Source organism: Microcaecilia unicolor, chromosome 4 (genome assembly GCF_901765095.1).
Source record: "Microcaecilia unicolor chromosome 4, aMicUni1.1, whole genome shotgun sequence".
NCBI classification, from domain to species: domain Eukaryota; kingdom Metazoa; phylum Chordata; class Amphibia; order Gymnophiona; family Siphonopidae; genus Microcaecilia; species Microcaecilia unicolor.
The window spans coordinates 14,174,417-14,194,477 of record NC_044034.1 but is presented as its reverse complement, the minus strand read 5'-3'; the positions used below and the strand labels follow the sequence as shown (position 1 = coordinate 14,194,477).

The 20,061-nt window shown below is 44.4% G+C and overlaps 1 protein-coding gene across 3 annotated transcripts in view; it reads left to right on the top strand.

Annotated features, from left to right (window-relative positions):
- The window catches only part of NUMA1 (nuclear mitotic apparatus protein 1), a 213,694-nt gene that overhangs the window by 81,860 nt on the left and 111,773 nt on the right, over positions 1-20,061 (top strand). For all 3 annotated transcript variants that reach the window (XM_030199975.1, XM_030199974.1, XM_030199976.1), the window contains exons 4-5: positions 4,371-4,453; positions 14,223-14,311. In XM_030199975.1, the coding sequence (XP_030055835.1) occupies positions 4,371-4,453; positions 14,223-14,311 (172 nt within the window). The remainder of the gene's footprint in view (positions 1-4,370; positions 4,454-14,222; positions 14,312-20,061) is intronic.

Sequence of the window (20,061 nt, the reverse complement as noted above, 5' to 3'; positions counted from 1 at the left end):
CATTGGGGGACCGGCCTCCTGTATGCTTATCCTCCCATACCTTTGGTGGGGAAGACCTTACTGAAGCTCAAGCAAGACCGCGGCACCATGATTCTGATCGCGCCCTTTTGGCCCCGCCAGATCTGGTTCCCTCTTCTTCTGGAGCTGTCCTCCGAAGAACCGTGGAGATTGGAGTGTTTTCCGACTCTCATTTCGCAGAACGACGGAGCGTTGCTGCACCCCAACCTCCAGTCTCTGGCTCTCACGGCCTGGATGTTGAGGGCGTAGACTTCACTGCGTTGGGTCTGTCTGAGGGTGTCTCCCGGGTCTTGCTTGCCTCTAGGAAGGATTCCACTAAAAAGAGTTACTTTTTCAAGTGGAGGAGGTTTGTCGTGTGGTGTGAGAGCATGGCCCTAGAACCTCGTTCTTGCCCTGCACAGAACCTGCTTGAATACCTTCTGCACTTATCAGAGTCTGGCCTCAAGACCAACTCAGTAAGGAATCACCTTAGTGCGATTAGTGCTTACCATTATCGTGTGGAAGGAAAAGCCATCTCTGGAGAGCCTTTAGTCGTTCGATTCATGAGAGGCTTGCTTTTGTCAAAGCCCCCTATCAAGCCTCCTGTTGTGTCATGGGATCTCAACGTCGTCCTCACCCAGCTGATGAAACCTCCTTTTGAGCCACTGAATACCTGCCATCTGAAGTACTTGACCTGGAAGGTCATTTTCTTGGTGGCAGTTACTTCAGCTCGTAGGGTCAGTGAGCTTCAAGCCCTAGTAGCTCATGCTCCATATACCAAATTTCATCACAACAGAGTAGTGCTCCGCACCCACCCAAAGTTCCTGCCGAAGGTGGTGTCGGAGTTCCATCTTAACCAGTCAATTGTCTTGCCAACATTCTTCCCCAGGCCGCATACCCGCCCTGCTGAACGTCAGTTGCACACATTGGACTGCAAGAGAGCATTGGCCTTCTACTTGGAGCGGACACAGCCCCACAGACAGTCCGCCCAATTGTTTGTTTCTTTCGACCCTAACAGGCTAGGGGTCGCTGTCGGGAAACGCACCATCTCCAATTGGCTAGCAGATTGCATTTCCTTCACTTACGCCCAGGCTGGGCTGACTCTTGAGGGTCATGTCACGGCTCATAGTGTTAGAGCCATGGCAGCGTCAGTGGCCCACTTGAAGTCAGCCACTATTGAAGAGATTTGCAAGGCTGCGACGTGGTCATCTGTCCACACATTCACATCACATTACTGCCTCCAGCAGGATACCCGACGCGACAGTCGGTTCGGGCAGTCGGTGCTGCAGAATCTGTTTGGGGTGTAAATCCAACTCCACCCTCCAGGACCCGAATTTATTCTGGTCAGGCTGCACTCTCAGTTAGTTGTTCTTCGTAGGTCAATTTCTGTTGTTTCCTCGCCGTTGCGAGGTTCCATTGACCTGGGTTCTTGTTTTGAGTGAGCCTGAGAGCTAGGGATACCCCAGTCGTGAGAACAAGCAGCCTGCTTGTCCTCGGAGAAAGGGTATGATACATACCTGTAGCAGTTGTTCTCCGAGGACAGCAGGCTGATTGTTCTCACCTTCCCTCCCTCCTCCCCTTTGGAGTTGTGTATTTCATATTTTTTGCTAGTCATTCAACTGGCGGGAGCGGTCGCGCACGGGCGGGAAGACGGCCGCGCATGCGCGGTGGGCGTGCCCTGCGTGTCGACCGTCCCGCGAAGCTTATTTCCGGTTGGTGGGGGCTGCCGCGGACGTCACCCAGTCGTGAGAACAATCAGCCTGCTGTCCTCGGAGAACAACTGCTACAGGTATGTATCATACCCTTTCTCAGCATTGAGTTTCAGCTGAAATGCATCTGCCCAGGAATTCATAATTTGTAGGCTTTGCTTGATTTCGTTGGAAATTTCCCTTAAATCTTGATGGAATGGGATGAAGATCATTGCATCGTCAGTGTATATATATGGGTTTAGGTTCTGATTCGATAGTAATTTGGCCAAGGGTGTCATCATTAGGTTGAATATGGTCGGTGAGAGTGGGGGGGATCCCTGTGGAACTCCGTATTCAGGTTTCCATGTCGCTGATGTAATCGAATTTGAAGTCACTTGATATGATCGTGTAGGGAGGAACCCTTTCAACCAATTGAGAACGTTGCCTCCAATTCCGAAGTATTCAAGGATGTGTAATAAAATTCTATGGTCAACCATGTCGAATGCACTTGACATGTCGAATTGTAGCAGTAGAATGTTGTTGCCGTTTGCTATCAATTGTTTGAATTTGTTCATGAGCGTGACTAGTACGGTTTCAGTACTGTGGTTAGAGCGAAATCCTGATTGAGAATCGTGTAATATCGAGAACTTGTTTAGATAGTCTGTGAGTTGTTTGGTCACTATGCCTTCTGTTATGTTGGTAATTAAGGGGATGGATGCTACAGGTCTATAGTTAGTTCATTTGCATTTTTCTTTGCATCCTTGGGTATAGGGGTGAGTAAAATGTTATTTTTTTCCATTGGGAAAAGTCCATTTTGTAGCATATAGTTTATGTGGTTTGTTAGGTCTTTTATAAATTGTTGAGGGGCCGATTTCATGAGGTTGTTTGGGCATATATCTAGTTTGCAGTGAGATTTGGCGAATCTTTTAAGCGTTTGTGAGATAAGATCTTCCGGTATTATTGTGAATTCCGTCCAGATTCTGTCTGCTGGATATATTCCAGGATCTGGGTCTAGGCAGTCCAGGAGTGTGCTGTATTTAGTGTGGCTGACAGGTATTTTAAGTCGCATTTGTATGATTTTCTCCTTGAAGTACTTCGCCAAGTCGTCAGTTCCCGGTATGTCTTTGCTGTTGTTGGTGACTGGAGTGGTGTCTAATAATTTATTTACAAGTTGGAAGAGTTTGTGTGTGTCTTTGTAGTTTGGTCCAATTTCAGTTTTGTAGTATTGTCTTTTGGTTTGTCTTATGGTATATTTGTATTTCCTTCGGAGCTGCTTCCAGTCGTTAAGTGTGGGATCGTCTTTTTTTGTTCCAAGCTCGTTCTAGTTTCCTAACTTGTGTTTTGAGTTTTTTCAGTTCTTCGTTGAACCATGGTATTGAATTCTTTCTGTGCGATGTTCTGGTTTGGATTGGGGCAATGATGTCTAGTGTTAGTTTACATCTGTTGTCCCAATTTGAGAGGAATTGAGTTGTCTGTTTTTGTTGTCCAACCGTCGTTGTAGATCTGTTGCCAGAATTTAATCGGATCTATTTTTCCTCTTGTGGTGTAGGTTTTTTTGTATTTGTTTGTTAGGTAAGTCTTTCGTTCTCCATTGGAGGGTTATATGTGCTTTGTAATGGTCTGTCCACAGTGTAGGTGACCATTTTCTGTGTGTTAGTATAACATTTGCGGCGTGGTCAAATTTGTATGTTATGAGGTCTAATGTGTGTCCTTTTTCATGTGTTGGTTGCGTATTTTGTCCTTGTAGATCCCATAGTTGTAGGAACTCTTACAGTCTTGGGTATTTGTTGTGGTGAGATCTTCCAGGTGTAGGTTAGTATCTCCTATTATGATGAGGTTGGAGGAAGAGATGCAGGAGTTCGAGATAAAGTCCATGAAGTGCGTTTGGCAGTCTCGCCAGTTGCCTGGTGGTCTAAAATATAACTGCGTTAAGGTGTTCCTGCAGTTTTGGGTGATTGATTCTTATGGAAGCAATTTCAAGTTGTGGCATTATAGATTCAGCTATGTTTGTGATATTGAACTCAGATCTGTATATTATGGCTATTCCTCCTCCCCTTTTTCCTTACTCATGATTATTCGCTGTATTAGCATCTTTCAGTTCATCTTAAACGTTAATATAATACCTTGGATTTGGCAGGGCAACAACGGAAGTTTGGCATTGGACCCTTGTTTCCTGTTAAATCTGGAGCCACGTGTGCATCGCATTATTAACGGAGTTGAGTTGTATTGCTATTAACTGCTCATGATTACATAATGCTAATGTTGATTTTTAAGATCTTGATTGACACTGTTCCTGGATATTTCAAGCGAGTTGTACAGTGTTATGAGTCAGATCATTGTGACTCAATAATTTATTCAGCACTATGTGGAGACAGCTGAGAAAAACTTCTCAAAAACTGATTCATACTTATGGAACAACTATCAGGACTGATTCGTTTTATCATCCATACCTGGGTTTCGGAAAAAGTTGTAGACTCAAGTGTTTGTACAAGCCTACATATGATATGATGAGGAAATGACAGGACAGGAAGGATGTTAGTGGACGTTATGTAATTTTGATTTTGGTATGTTTGTACCCTTCCTAAGTGATAGGGTAGGTATAAATATAGTAACTAAATAAATATGATTTCTAATTGAGCATTGGATTGCATTGTCTAGGCATTTATTAGTTTTTCTCTTTTTCAGGACTGGGAATAAAGAGGAGGAAGAACAGATTCTCCAGCAGCCCGAGCCAGACAGGTTTCATTTTGTCTGCAACTTCCTACAAAGTAAGACGTGCTTAAGACACAGGGACTGGGTGGGGTATAAAGTTGAGTTTTATAGGTGATTTTCATTTCTTGAACACGTGAGATTCACCGAGACTAGGTACATTTCAGTTCTCACTCCCAAAGTTATTTCTTTTTTTACAATTTCAAAGACGTGAATTAGCGAGAAATAAAGATTAGCTTAATAATCTGCCTGATGGTCGCAAACCCTGATTCAGTCTTTGCTCTGGCAGGGGATGGGCGCTTGGACTGTGGTGTCATTTGGAACAGCTTGCTGTCTGAAAGGCTTATGCAAGTGTATTGGAGCTAGGAGACCAGGCTTGGTGGAGCTGGCTGCAGTTTTGTTTTTGTTTTATTTTTAACTAGTAAAAAAGGCCCGTTTCTGACACAAATGAAACGGGCGCTAGCAAGGTTTTCCTCGGAGTGTGTGTGTTTGGGAGAGTGTATGTGAGAGTGAGTGTTTGAGAGTCAGAGTGAAAGTGTGAGTCCAATCCATGCTCCTCTGTCACCTGGCCCCTCCATTCATCCCTATCCAGCAATTCCGCTGTCTCCCTGAGGCCTGCCCTGCAATCCATATGCATCCATGGCCATCTGTCCCTTCCATTCATCCGTATCCAGCAATTCCCCTCTCCATGAGTCCTGCCCTTCCAATCCATGCTCCTTTGTCACCTGGCCCCTCCATTTTTCCCTATCCAGCATTTCCCCTCTCTGCCTGAGGCCTGCCCTGCAATCCATATCCATCCATGGCCATCTGTCCCCTCCATTCATCCCTATCCAGCAATTCCCCTCTCCCTGAGTCCTGCCCTTCCAATCCATGCTCCTCTTTCACCTGGCCCCTCCATTCATCCCTATCCAGCAATTCCCCTCTCTGCCTGAGGCCTGCCCTGCAATCCATATGCATCCATGCCCATCTGTGCCCTCCATTCATCCCTATCCAGCAATTCCCCTCTCCCTGAGTCCTGCCCTTCCAATCCATGCCCATCCATGCTCGTCTGTCACCTGGCCCCTCCATTTTTCCCTATCCAGCATTTCCCCTCTCTGCCTGAGGCCTGCCCTGCAATCCATATCCATCCATGGCCATCTGTCCCCTCCATTCATCCCTATTCAGCAATTCCCGTCTCCCTGAGTCCTGCCCTTCCAATCCATGCCCATCCATGCTCATCTGTCACCTGGCCCCTCCATTTTTCCCTATCCAGCAATTGCCCTGTCTCCCTGAGGCCTGCCCTGCAATCCATATCCATCCATGCCCATCTGTCCCCTCTATTCATCCCTATCCAGCAATTTCCCTCTCTCCCTGAGTCCTGCCCTCCCAATCCATGCCCATCCATGCTCCTCTGTCCCCTGCCCCCTCCATTCATCCCTTTCCAGCAATTGCCCTCTCTCCCTGAGCCCTGCCCTCCCAATCCATGCCCATCCATGCTCCTCTGTCCCCTGCCGCCTCCATTCATCCTTTTCCAGCAAGTCCCCTGTCTCCCTTCCATGACCCCCCCTTGCATCCATGCTCCTCTCTCTCCCATGTGCCAGCCTGGGCCGCCCTCTTCTCCCCCCCCCCCCCCTTCGCATCCATGGTGTCGTTTCTCCCCTGCCCTCCCGCTCCCATTGTTTTTCTTTTGTGGCCACCCTCTTCGCTCCCCCCAACATGGTTTTTATTTTTTTTTCTTGTTTTTAAATGTACCTCCGTGGTTCCGGCAGCGAAGCGTCCGGGAAGGAGGCGGTGCTCCCGAAGTCTAGGTTTCCCTTCGCTCGCTGTGTTCCGCCTTCTTTTGACGTCATCCTTGACGTCAGAAGAAGGCGGAACACAGCGAAGGGAAGGCTAGACGTTGAGAGCGCCGCCTCCTTCCCTGACGCTTCGCTGCCGAGCGTTGCGATTGGATGAGTGTCATTGCTCCGCCCTCGACGTCATCACGTTTGACGCGTGGGCGGGGCAGACACAATGCGATCTCACCCCCTTCACTTTTGGCTAACAGAGGCTTCATTCGAACGTTGGAGGTGCGTTTTATATAGAGAGATATGCTTCTGCTTGCTTCCTAGATTTCAGGATATCCCTAATGAATATGCACAAGAAAGATTTGCATGCCCACTGCATTCGTTGTAGGCAGATTTTTCTCATGTAGATTCATTTGGATACCCTGAAAGCCTGCTGTGCTTGCAGCCCTTGAGAACTGGACTTGGACAAGCCTTCTCTAGTGTATTGTTTACAAGAAAAAAGAGGAAAAGATACTGCAGTGAAACAGAGAAATAAAATGGAGCTGAAAGCAAGCAAAAGTTCTCTTCAATTATCTTTAAAAATAATTTGATCATATTTGGTAGAATGGTAGAAAAACATATATACAAAAATTAAATAAAACCCATGGCCATGTCTTGACAGAAAAGCCTACCTTGGTTGGAAAAGTGCACATTAAAACTCCAAGGGGGAGTAGCTGCTAAGGTGTGATAAGAGGCAAATGTGCGTTACTGACAATACATAAACTGTTTTGATTCTAATCACAGAAAAGTAGTACAGTGCACTCCATTTAAGAGCACGTCGGATAAGCGCATGTTCTGTTTAACTGCATGCCGTATTTCGGTCCCGTTTTTGGCGCCATCAATTTCTATGGGGACAAACTTTGGTTTAGCACACCACTGATATGTGCAAGATTCGCTTTTATGCATGGTTTAAGACCGCTGCTCTGCAGGAAAGACTCCACATAAGCGCACGCACGGAATATGGAAGCTGATTGGCACGTGACAAAGGGGTGGTAAATTTGAAATCTTGTTGGTTAACTGCCACAGGCAGAATAAGCAAAAGAATGTTGTTAGAGTGTACACTGGAGTCGTCGTCGCACAACTGTAAGACTTTAACACTGTCTGAACGAATAGAAGTTCTTAAAAAAATTAGAAAACAGTCAAGCATCTGTTGCTAAAGAATATGGTGTCAATCCCAGTCAAATTTCACGTGTCTTGAAGCAGAAAGATCAGCTTCTGGAAGAATGGCAAAACAGTACAAATCCCCACAGGAAGCAAAAACGAGTGGGAAAAGCTGAGGATGTAGAAGATGCTCTTTGGTGGTTTTCTCAAGTCAGGAGCAGACAGTTTCCTGTCAGTGGTCCACTGCTTATGGAGAAAGCTAATCAGCTAGCTGAAAGTCTTGGACTAACTGAATTCAAAGTCATTGTTGGATGGTTGGAAAGATGGAAGGAGAGGAGCAACATAAAATTCAAGAAACAGCATGGTGAAAAACAAGACGCTGATGACTTTGGTACTGAAAATTGGGTTGTTTAAGTTCTTTCTATCATCTTGAACGAGTTTGCACCTCGTGACATTTTCAATGCTGACAAAAACGGTCTGTACTGGTGAGCGATTCCTGATGGAACACTTGCATTCAAACAAGCCGAAACTACAGGAAGTAAAACATCGAAGGACCGACTGACGATCCTCCTTTGCTGCAATATGGATGGGAGTGAGAAGTTGGAACCAGCCTATGGATCAGGGCATAATAGCCAATTTCAAACATTATTATCGGGCTCTTGTATTACGTTGTCTGATGAGCGTTATGGATGACCAGACTGGCAAGGATAAACGTTCTGTTGAACTGGCTCGTAATCTATCACTGTTGGATTCCCTACGTATGCAGAAAGAAGCCCGGAATCATGCTACACAGGCAACCATTGTGAACTGCTACAAGCGGCCAAGCTTTGTTAAGGATGTGGAGAGGGACGAAACAGATGCAGCTGTTGCAAACGCGTCAGATGAACAGGCTATTGACATCCCAGCTGGTGTTACTGAAGAGGAGTTTCATCACTACGTAGCTGTTGATTATGATCTACAAACAGCTGATGACAGCACTGATGTCGATATGCGCCTACACGCAGGCAACGGCTGATGATGAAACAGATGATGAAATGAGCAGCGAGGCGCACATGCTGACGAAATTCAACAACCTCCTGTCACTTTTGCAAGAGTGCTGGAGAGTCTCAACACCGTGTGGGCCTATCTGGAGGCCACTGGATGTCAGTGCTATGACAGTTTTTACCGTCTGGCAGACATAGTGTATGGAATTCACAGACACAAGAGTGTACAGAGGACTATGACTGATTACTTCAAGTAAGCCTAACGCCAGTTAATGGAGACTGTATGACGTCAGTTAACGGAGACTGTATACTGTACATATAATCAGTACTGTACATATGTTTATCAGATGTCAAGCTTCTTTTGGTCACAACGGTTAAGTGTACTCTCCGGTTAACTGCATATATTTCTTTGGTCCCAGACCCTTGCATTTAAGCGGATTGCACTGTATATGAAATCCCATGCCCTTTCTCTTTAAATGGCAGTATTGTGTTACATTATCATAATGCATGTTAGTCACCATGGGAAATGCATGCAAAACAGCTCATTATTATGTAAATTGAACAATGCAACTTTACCTTATATGGTAGCATGAACCTTGTGCCAATTTGAACCTAGTGTCAGTGGGGCAGCAGTCACTGGGCATCGCTCTTGCCCTGGACCTTTTAAGCCATCAGTGATTCGAAGAGGTGGCTCCATCGGGCCTACTTGGAGGGTGAGAGCCTTTAGTTGGAATAAGAGAGGAAAGCATGCGTTAGCTCTGGTCCGTTTAAGAAGGTTCCCAGAGAGGATGATTAATGTAATTTGCAAGATGAATCATGTGCTACAGAAATCGCTAACTTGCAGTACTGAGATACGGTTACTGACTCCTACAGTTAAACACCAACTTTTACTGCATCTTAGTAATTACCTTCCTTAATATAAAGATTACATTAAATATCAGATGATTGCATACAATTATTAAATATAAAAATAAAATGCAAATGATTAGTATAACAAATGTCAAAAAATTACTGTTAACTATTAAAATGCCTTGCAACACTTTGTACAATACAAATAAAATGTCTCTAAATTGCTGTTTGTTGACAAAAAATAAGATAAATAGCTAAACTTTAGTGCAATGTAAACATTGCATATCCTAGGAATTGTTCAAGTGACTCTGATTTCATCTAACATACCAGTTTCAGGTTACTGTTTTAGACAAGTGTCTTTGTAATCAATGGAGTGGAAAAAATCCTTAGTTTTGGCTAGGATTTTGAAAAGTGAAGTTTGTGTGTGTTTTTTCCAAACTTAACCCTTTGATTGAAAAACTTTCCTTAAAATGTAAACAAAGCTGCCTTTAGAGGCTCAGCTCTATAATTGGTTGCTTTTCTACATGGAATTTTGTAAAATATGGTACTTGTGTAAGAACAGCCAATAACATAAATGTAGGTATGAGAAATTGCCTCTTGCATACATAAGGCACAAAGGGGCCCTTTTGACTAAAGCTTAGCGTGTGCTAAGTTCCATGTAGCCCACCTTATAAAATGAGACAAGCAGCATTAAGCACATTCTAAACTTTAGTAAAAGGGCACTAACTGATGGTGCTCTTTGTATAAGTTCCACCCCCCCCCCCCCCCCTCAATATGCATGCTTCTGTTTCAAATTTAGAAAAGTTGTACATGCGTTTCCCTGCTTATTTATATGTATTTTTTAAAAGGCTCAGTTAAGTAACCTGGTAATTGGTAGCATCCTGACTTGGGTATTCTGTTTCTGACCTAGGTATTCTGCAACAACCTGATCTTCAGTGAGGGCAGCTGGGTATTGTCAGAGCTTACTCTGCATAACTCTGCTAAACCCACAGTATTAAAGCCAAAATATAATTTAAATAATGAAAACTGTATTTTACCTCCAAACAAAATAGCCTCTTCATACGTGGATCACATCTAATGAAAACTGAAACTACAGAGGTTGACGTTTTTTTTGCCACACTTGGGAGTGACAACTGATATCATAACTCCTGAGAGTGTCTGATTCCTAAAGAGTTTATTGTTGCAGATTTACAGATTTAAATTTCTGCTAAACTTTTGTATCAAAAGCATCTATTTGGAGTACTTCATCTACTGTGTAAACTATTGTGCAAGATCATAATGCATTACTTGGAATCACAATACAAAAAAAAAAAAAAGAGTACCCTAGCCTCCCCCCCCCCCCCCCCCCCCCCCACAGACTACAATAAATAAGCAAGCATTGCAAGCAAATTCAAGTCTTCTATTTTGACAAAGTACCTCATGAGAGACTCCTGAAAAAAATTAAGGAGCTATGGGATAGGAGACAATGTCCTATGAATTAAGAATTGGTTATTGGACAGAAAACAGAAGGTACAGTTAAATGGCTATTTTTCTCAATGGAGGAGGGTGAATAGTGGAGTGCCGCAGGGATCTGTACTGGGACTGGTCCTATTTAACATATTTATCAATGTTCTGGAAATCGGAACGAGTGAGGTGATATAAATTTGCAGATAACACTAAACTATTGAAAGTTGTCAAAATGCATGCGGATTGTAAAAAAAATTGCAGGAAGACCGTAGGAAATTGGAAGACCAGGCATTCAAATGGTAGATTTAATTTAATGTGGACAAATGCAAAGTGATGCACATTGGGAAGAATAATCCAAATCATAGTGCTAGGGCCTCTGTAACGCTCCATGGTGCCACCTCACCTTGAGTATTGCGTTCAGTTCTGGTCGCCGTATCTCAAAAAAGATATAGTGGAATTAGAAAAGGTTCAAAGAAGAGCGACAAAAATGATGAGATAGAACTCCTCCCATATGAGGAAAGGCTAAAGTGGTTAGGGCTCTTCAGCTTGGAAAAGAGACCGGGGGGAGGGGGGGATATGATTGAGGTCTACAAAATCCTGAGTGGTGTGGAGCTAGTGGAGGTGAATCTATTTTTTTTTTTTTTTTTTTTAATAGTGAGTTACTATAAAATTGCTATAGTGAAAAAAAATTATATATATATATATACACACACACAAACACACACGTGCCTTATTAGTAAATTAGTAAAAAAAAGGCCCGTTTCTGACACACATGAAATGGGCGGAGTGTGTATGTTTGAGAGGGTGTGTGTGTGAGAGAGAGAGAGTGAATGTGCGAGTGTGTGTGTGTGTGTGACAGAGAGTGAGACTGGGTGTGAGTGTGTCTGTGAGAGAAATAGTGTGTGTGATTCTCCTCTCTCCCCTGCCAGCCACCCAGTGATTCTCCTCTCTCCCCTGCCCCTCCCCCCCAGCCACCCAGCAATTCTCGGTCCCCTGATTACCTCCGTCGAAGTGGCCGCGTTATTGAAAGCCCTGCCCATCTGTAGACTTCCTTTCCAGTTCGTTCTCTGAGTCCTGCCCTTGCGGAAAGAGGAAATTATGTCAGAAGGCGGGACTCTGAGGGAATGAACTCGAAGGGAAGGCTGGAGACGAGCAGGGCTTTCAATGACGAGGCCGCTTCGACGGAGGTAATCAAGAGAGCGAGATGAATCGCTGGGTGGCTGGAGGAGGGAGTAGGGGAGCGTGGAGAATCGCTGGGTGGCTGGGGGGGGGGGGGGGGTCAGGGGATCAGAGCTGTTCGGGACGGAGTAACATTTGTTTGCGGGTTGCTATGTAGCCTTCCCTACCCTCCGAGGGCGGGGCAGTGAGAGCGAGTGCGATTGCCTGCGGTTGGTCCCTTCTCCTTCTGATGTCATGAGGACAGGGCGATTACGAACCCCAGGAACACTACACAGCTTCACTGCCATGCTGCCACGGAGTCAGCTTCAGAACGTTGGAGGTGCAAATTATTATATTAGATAACCAATGCAAATTAAAATATAAAACAATCATTCCACTGATCATGCACTGGAAAACAAAGAGCATTTAAATACACCCCCAATCTCATTAGCATAATAAATAAAATGGCAAATGAATAATTTGCAAAAATGTATTATACTACAATGACTGGAAAACTTAAAAGTAATAGGCTGAAAAAAAAGCCTCCTATTGTAGTTTATTAAAATTGAAATAAAAAAGAAAGATTGATAAAGGAAGGGTATTAGGGTATGGGTAATGCATTTGGTGTCCGAAAGCAACAAAAAGAGTCCAATTCTCCCGTAAAAAACAACAGAAAAAACAAAAGAACGGAAGATATCAAAAAGACCAGACTCAAAGATATGAAAAGCCAAATTTATTGCACAAGACCCTACACGGTCCGTGTTTCGGCCAAAGAGGCCTTCCTCAGGGGTCTATGAATTGACTTATACAAATGTTCATATATTCATCCATAGTAGCCCCGAAGTTCCAGAGTTACTCAGGACTGTTTCCAGCAATTTTTTTTAAATCCAAGCTGTCGAAACCTTTCCTACACCACAGGCTGCTGACGTCTGGGGCGTTGCCCAGGCTGGATTTCCCATGACGATCTAAAGCTGTAACGGCCAGGGACTCTTTTCTTAGGGGCTCCTGTTTCCCCAAGTCTGGGGATACAATTTTTTATTTGTCAGTTTTTCTTTTAACGAAGGAACGAGGTGGTGGAAACTAGATAACCTGTATTCTAACTTCAAAGTTTAATTCTTATAAAATATGGATTCCAACGAAATTAGAACCAAGAGATGGCAGACAAAATAAGTTTTGTCCGAATTTGAATGAACCTTTGGATGAATATATGAACATTTGTATAAGTCAATTCATAGACCCCTGAGGAAGGCCTCTTTGGCCGAAACACGGACCGTGTAGGGTCTTGTGCAATAAATTTGGCTTTTCATATCTTTGAGTCTGGTCTTTTTGATATCTTCCGTTCTTTTGTTTTTTCTAATGCATTTGGTGTACCACCTTTTTATGGTAGAGCCAAAGCAGCTTACATACTATATACAGGTAATTTCCGTATCACTAGAAGACTCACAGTGTAACGACCCCTGTTAAGTTGCGCTAGCAGCTGAAGTGCGCTAATGCCGACACAGCCCATTCACTTTCAATGGGCTGTGTCTGCATTGCCGTGCAGCTTAGTAAACAAAGGGATACGTTTTCTGCACGTGGAGGGATGGAGGGTTGAGTGACTTGCCCAGGGATACAAGGAGTTGCTATTATCTTATATATAATAGCATCTTGCAGCTTGATAGATTGCCAGACTGTGTGTACACAATAACCATAAAACTTATAGAACAAGAGGAAAACTTACATGTTAGACAAAGGTGAAAAAATGGTGAATGCTGCATATCCAAGTCAGTTTGGTTTTCTTCTATTTTTTCCTTCTACCATTTTAGGTAGGTAAGCATAGTTTTCTTTCTTAAACCAACACCCAATCACCTTGTTCCTATTTCTTTTACCAGACGTCTCTGTGCTGTTTTTTTTTTTTTTTTTTTTACATTTGTACCCCGCGCTTTCCCACTCATGGCCTGTGCCTAAAGTGGGAATCGAACTCAGTTCCCCAGGCCCAAAGTCCACCACCCTACCCACTAGGCCACTCCTCCACTGTTGCTACTATTTGAGATTCTACATGGAATGTTGCTATTCCACTAGCAACATTCCATGTAGAAGTCGGCCCTTGCAGATCACCAATGTGGCCGCGCAGGCTTCTACATGGAATGTTGCTAGTGGAATAGCAACATTCCATGTAGAATCTCCAATAGTAACAACATTCCATGTAGAATCTCCAATAGTATCTATTTTATTTTTGTTACATTTGTACCCTGCGCTTTCCCACTCATGGCAGGCTCAATGCGGCTTACATGGGGCAATGGAGGGTTAAGTGACTTGCCCAGAGTCACAAGGAGCTGCCTGTGCCTGAAGTGTGAATCAGATTCAGTTCCCCAGTTTACCACTGACCTTTGTTTTCTTCCAAAGTATGCCTAAATTCTTTCAAATAATAGTTGCTACAGTCTTTGGAGGCAGTTTTTGTTTAGCATCTTTTTTTCATGTAAACTTTTCATCCTTCCCCAATATTACAGAACATTGCAAATATGTGTCTGCTTCAGAAGATCTGGTGCAGTGGCAGAAGACTTTACAGGAGGATCCCTCTGAGATGGAGCTCTCAAAGGTAAGAATTTAGCACACTGTTACACTGTCATAAAGCTGACTATATAGTAGTCAAAGTATGTAGGGGTACAAAAAGTCATGAATGGAGTACGAATTCAGTGCTTCCTGGATCAGACCAGACAAATGGGTTCTGACCATCTTCCCAGCAGCTGGAGATAGAGAAATCTGAGTTATGCCTCATAAGCTCCTGTCTCCTGTGCTTAGCAACCAAGCCAGTATTCTTTTATCTCCAGTAGGTGGGATAGCAGCTCCTGTGTGCTGTGGTGACTTTTGTGTGGCCGCCTGTCCTGCTTGCAGGTTCAATTTTGGGGGTTAATACCAAGTCTAGATCCCTCCCTGCTCCCCCTTGGTCTCTTTCTATCTCATTATGTCAGTCCTATTCTACAGTGTGGAGAACATTAGAGAGCTGGGCTGCACAGAATGGTGTTTCTCCATTTCATACTTCCTTGTCTCATATTTTCTCCGAGGACAAGCATGCTGCTGCTTCTCACATGTGGGTCGACATCGGCCCAGGAAACGGAGCAAATTTTTGAAACAAAAATAAAAAGTTTTTCCTTAAGGCTTTCAGAGATCGGCTGTCCAACCGAGTAAGCTTAATGCAGACAGACAATCATGTTGCCATGTTTTACACCAACAAGCAGGGGGGCACCGGATCTCACCCACTTTGTCAGGAAGCCATCCAGATGTGGCTTTCGGCTCGCTGTCACTGCATGTTTCTCCAAGCCACTTACCTGGCAGGCGTAAACAACAGTCTGGCTGACAGGTTGAACAAGATAATGCAACCTCACGAGTGGTCAGTGAACATGGGCGTAGTCCACAAGATCTTCTGAGCATGGGGCACCCCCCTCAGTGGATCTTTTTGCCACTCAGATCAAATCACAAGGTCCCTCAGTTCTGTTGCAGGCTTCAGGCCCACAACAGACTAGTGTCAGATGCCTCCCTCCTACATTGAGGGACAGGCCTTCTGTATGTGTATCGTCCCATACCTCTAGTAGGGAAGACTTTGCTGAAACTCAAGCAAGACTGCGGAACCATGATCCTGATTGCACCCTTCTGGCCGCATCAGATTTGGTTCCCTCTTCTTCTGGACTTATCCTCCGAAGAACCGTGGAGATTGGAGTGTTTTCAAACCCTCATCACTCAGAACAAGAGGGGTCACTTCTACATCCCAACCTCCAGTCTCTGGCTCTCACGGAATGGATGTTGAGAGCTTAGAATTTGCCTCCTTGGGTCTTTCAGAGGGTGTCTCCCGAGTCCTCCTTGCTTCCAGAAGAGATTCCACGAAGAGGTGTTACTCTTTCAAATGGAGGTGGTTTGACTTCTGGTGTGACAGCAAGGCCCTAGATCCTCTTTCTTGTCTTACACATACCCTGCTTGAATACCTTCTACACTTGTCAGAGTCTGGTCTCAAGACCAACTCCATAAGAGTTCACCTTAGTGCGATTAGTTCTTTTCATTGCCATGTATAGGGTAAGCCTATCTCTGGACAGCCTTTAGTTGTTCGCTTCATGAGAGGTTTGCTTTTGTCAAAGCCCCCAGTCAAACCTCCACCAGTGTCATGGGATCTCAACGTCGTTCTCACTCAGCTGATGAAAGCTCCTTTTGAGCCACTGAATTCCTGCCATCTGAAGTACTTGACCTGGAAGGTCATTTCGTTGGTGGCTGTTATTTCAGCTCGTAGAGTCGGTGAGCTTCAGGCCTTGGTAGTACATTACTACTACTATTTACTATTTAACATTTCTAAAGCGCTACTAGGGTTACGCAGCGCTGTACAATTTAACATAGAAGGACAGTCCCTGCTCAGAGAGCTTACAATCTAAAGGACAAATGTACAGTCAGTCGAGTAGGGGTCGTCAAAATGAGGCAGTCTAGATTTCCTGAAAGGTATAAAGGTTAGGTGCCGAAAGCAACATTGAAGAGGTGGGCTTTGAGTAAGGATTTGAAGATGGGTAGGGAGGAGGCTTGGCGTAAGGGCTGAGGAAGTTTATTCCAAGCATAGGGTGAGGCGAGGCAGAATGGGCGGAGCCTGGAGTTGGCGGTGGTGGAGAAGGGTACTGAGAGGAGGGATTTGTCCTGTGAGCGGAGGTTTTGGGCGGGAACGTAAGGGGAGATGACTGAGGGTAGAGAGGTAGTGAGGGGCTGCAGACTGAGTGCATTTGTAGGTAAGAAGGAGAAGCTTGAACTGTATGCGGAATCTGATCGGAAGCCAGTGAAGTGACCTGAGGAGAGGGGTGATATGATTATATCGGTTCAGGCGGAATATAAGACGTGCAGCAGAGTTCTGAACGGATTGAAGGGGGGATAGATGGTTAAGTGGGAGACCAGTGAGGAGTAGGTTGCAGTAGTCAAGTTCCATCACAACAGAGTAGTCCTCCGCACGCACCCAAAGGTCCTGCCAAAGGTGGTGTTGGAGTTCCATCTGAACCAGTCAATTGTCTTGCCAACATTTTTCCCCGTCCTCATACCTGCCCTGGCGAAAGCAGTTTGCATACCTTGGCCTGCAAGAGAGCATTGGCCTTACATGGAGCAGACGAAGCCCTTTAGACAGTCCGCCCACTTGTTTGTTTCTTTCGACCCCAACAGAAGGGGAGTTGCCATCAGAAAACGCACAATCTCCAGTTGGCTAGCAGATCGCATTTCATTCACTTATGCCCAAGCTGGGCCGACTCTGGTGGGTCATGTCACGGCTCATAATGTTAGAGCCATGGCTGCATCAGTAGCTCACTTAAAGTCAGCCTCCATTGAAGAGATTTGCAAGGCTGCAATGTGGTTCAGTCCACACATTCACATTTCACTACTGCCTTCAGCAGGATACCCGACGCGACAGTCGGTTTGGTCAGTCAGTGCTGCGGAATCTGTTTGGGTTTTAGAATCCAACTCCACCCACCTAGACCTATTTTTGTTCTGTTCCAGGCTGCACTCCCAGTTAGTTGTTTATGGTTTCAGGGTCAATCTATGTTATGTCCTCGCCGTTACGAGGCCCAACCAATGTTCATTGTTTTGAGTGAGCCCAGGTGCTAGGGATACCCCACATGTGAGAACAAGCAGCCTGCTTGTCCTCGGAGAAAACAAAGATACTTACCTGTAGCGGGTATTCTCCGAGGACAGCAGGCTAATTGTTCTCACAAACCCTCCCTCCTCCCCATTGGAGTTGTTACTAGTTTGTTGTATGCTTTTTGATTTTAACTAAGGGGCACGCTCACGTGACAGGCGGGAAGTTGTCCACGCATGTGCGGTGCAGGTGATTCATGCGCCAGAAGACTCTGGACAAAACTTAGTATTTTTGCTTCAAAATTTTGGCTCCGTTTCCTGGGCCGACACGGATGTCGACCCACATGTGAGAACAATTAGCCTGCTGTCCTCGGAGAATACCTGCTACAGGTAAGTATCTTCGCTTTATCCTTCCTTCAGGAGGGATTCAAAAAAAATACTTGTCTGTCATTTCGCTCAAGGTTCAGGTGGCAGCGTTCGCATGTCATAGTGGCAAGATACAGCATGCCTCATTGGCTCCAATAAGCCTAAGAAATAAGATGGGAGAGTTAGAATATATTGCACTAAATGAAAAATTAGATATAATACGCATCTCTGAGACCTGGTGGAAGGAGGATGACCAGTGGAACACTGTCATACCGGGGTACAAATTATATCGTAGTGATAGGATGGATCGAATTGGTGGAGGGGGTAGCATTGTACGGTAAGGAGAGTCTTGAATAAAATCGATTGAAAATTCTGCAGGAAACAAACACATCTTGGAATCACTATGGATTGAAATTCTATGTGTAAAGGGGAAAAGGATAGTGATAGGAGTGTACTACCGTCCACCTGGCCAGGATGAACAGATGGATGTAAAAATGTTAAAGGAAATTAGGGACGCAAACAAACTGGGCAACACAATAATAATGGGTGATTTCAATTACCCCGATATTGACTGGGTAAATGTAACATCAGGGCATGCTAGGGGGGTGAACTTCCTTGACAAAATCAAAGACTGCTTTATGGAGCAGCTGATAGCTGATGAGAGAAGGAAAAATTCTAGACTTAGTCCTTAGTGAAGCACATGAACTGGTGCGGGAGGTAATGGTGCTGGGGCTGCTTGATAACAGTGATTATAATATGATCAGATTTGATATTAGCTTTGAAGTAAATATGCGCAGGAAATCCAATACGTTAATATTTAACTTTAAAAAAGGAGACTTTGATAAAATGAGAACGGTGAAAAAAAAAACTTAGAGGAGCTGCTGCAAGGGTCAAAAATTTACATCAGGTGTGGATGATGTTCAAAAACATCATCCTGGAAGCCCAGGCCAAATATATTCCATGTAATAAAAAAGGAAGGAGGAAGACCAAATGCCAACCGGCATGGTTAAAAAGTGAGGTGAAGGAAGCTATTAGAGCTAAAAGAAAATCCTTCAGAAAATGGAAGAAGGAACCGACTGAAAATAATAAAAAGGTCAAATACAAAGCACTGATAAGGAAGGCTAAGAGGGGCTTTGAAAAAAAGATTGCGTTGGAGGCAAAAACACATAGTAAAACTTTTTTTAGGTATATTAAGCTGGTAAAAGAATCGGTTGGACCGCTAGATGACCGAGGGGTAAAAGGGACGATCAGGGAAGACAAAGCCATAACGAAGAGATTAAATGAATTCTTTGCTTTGGTCTTCATCGAGGAAGATTTGGGAGAGAGACTGGTGTCAGAAATGGTATTCAAAGCTGTCAGTCGGAGAAAATGAATGAAATCTCTATAAACCTGGAGGATGTAACGAGGCAGTTCTACAAATTGAAGAGTAACAAATCTCCTGGACCAGATGGTATTCATCCCAGAGTACCGATAGAACTGAAAAACGAACTTGCGGAACTATTGTTAGTAGTATGTAATTTATCCTTAAAATCGAGCATGGTACCGGAAGATTAGAGGGTGGCCAATGTAACGATGATTCTTAAAAAGGGTTCCATAGGAGATCCGGGAAATTATAGACTGGTGAGTCTGACATTGGTACCGGGCAAAATGGTAGAGACTGTTGTAAAGAACAAAATTACATGAAGTAATGCCACACTGGGAAAAGACCAAGGGTCCATCGAGCCCAGCATCCTGTCCATGACAGCGGCCAATCCAGGCCAAGGGCACCTGGCAAGCTTCCCAAACGTACAAACATTCTATACATGTTATTCCTGGAATTGTGGATTTTTCCTAAGTCCATTTAGTAGTGGTTTATGGACTTGTCCTTTAGGAAACCGTCTAGCCCCTTTTTAAACTCTGCCAAGCTAACCACCTTCACCATGTTCTCCTGCAACGAATTCGAGTTTAATTTTGCGTTGGGTGAAGAAACATTTCTCCGATTTGTTTTAAATTTCCTACACTGTAGTTTCATCGCATGCCCCCTAGTCCTAGTATTTTTGGAAAGCGTGAACAGAAGATTCACTTCCACCTGTTCCACTCCACTCATTATTTTATATACCTCTATCATGTCTCCCCCCCCCCCCCCCCCCCCCAATCACTGTGAAAATAGAAGTGGTAAGAGAGAGAACCCCATTCCTCTTTTGGCTATGGTGGCAGTGGAAAGAGGAAGTACCTTTGTCACAGTTGGTGTTACATTTGTGTTTGCAAGTAAAGCCTACAGTGGTTACTTTTGATGCAGTTTGGGAATCTATTGCTGTACCAGTCTTCCCAGGTGCATGGATGATTGCAAGATACAAAAATGCCCTGGAAATGAGCACTTTTTCAAGATTGCCTCATTAAAGTTTCATGCTTGCA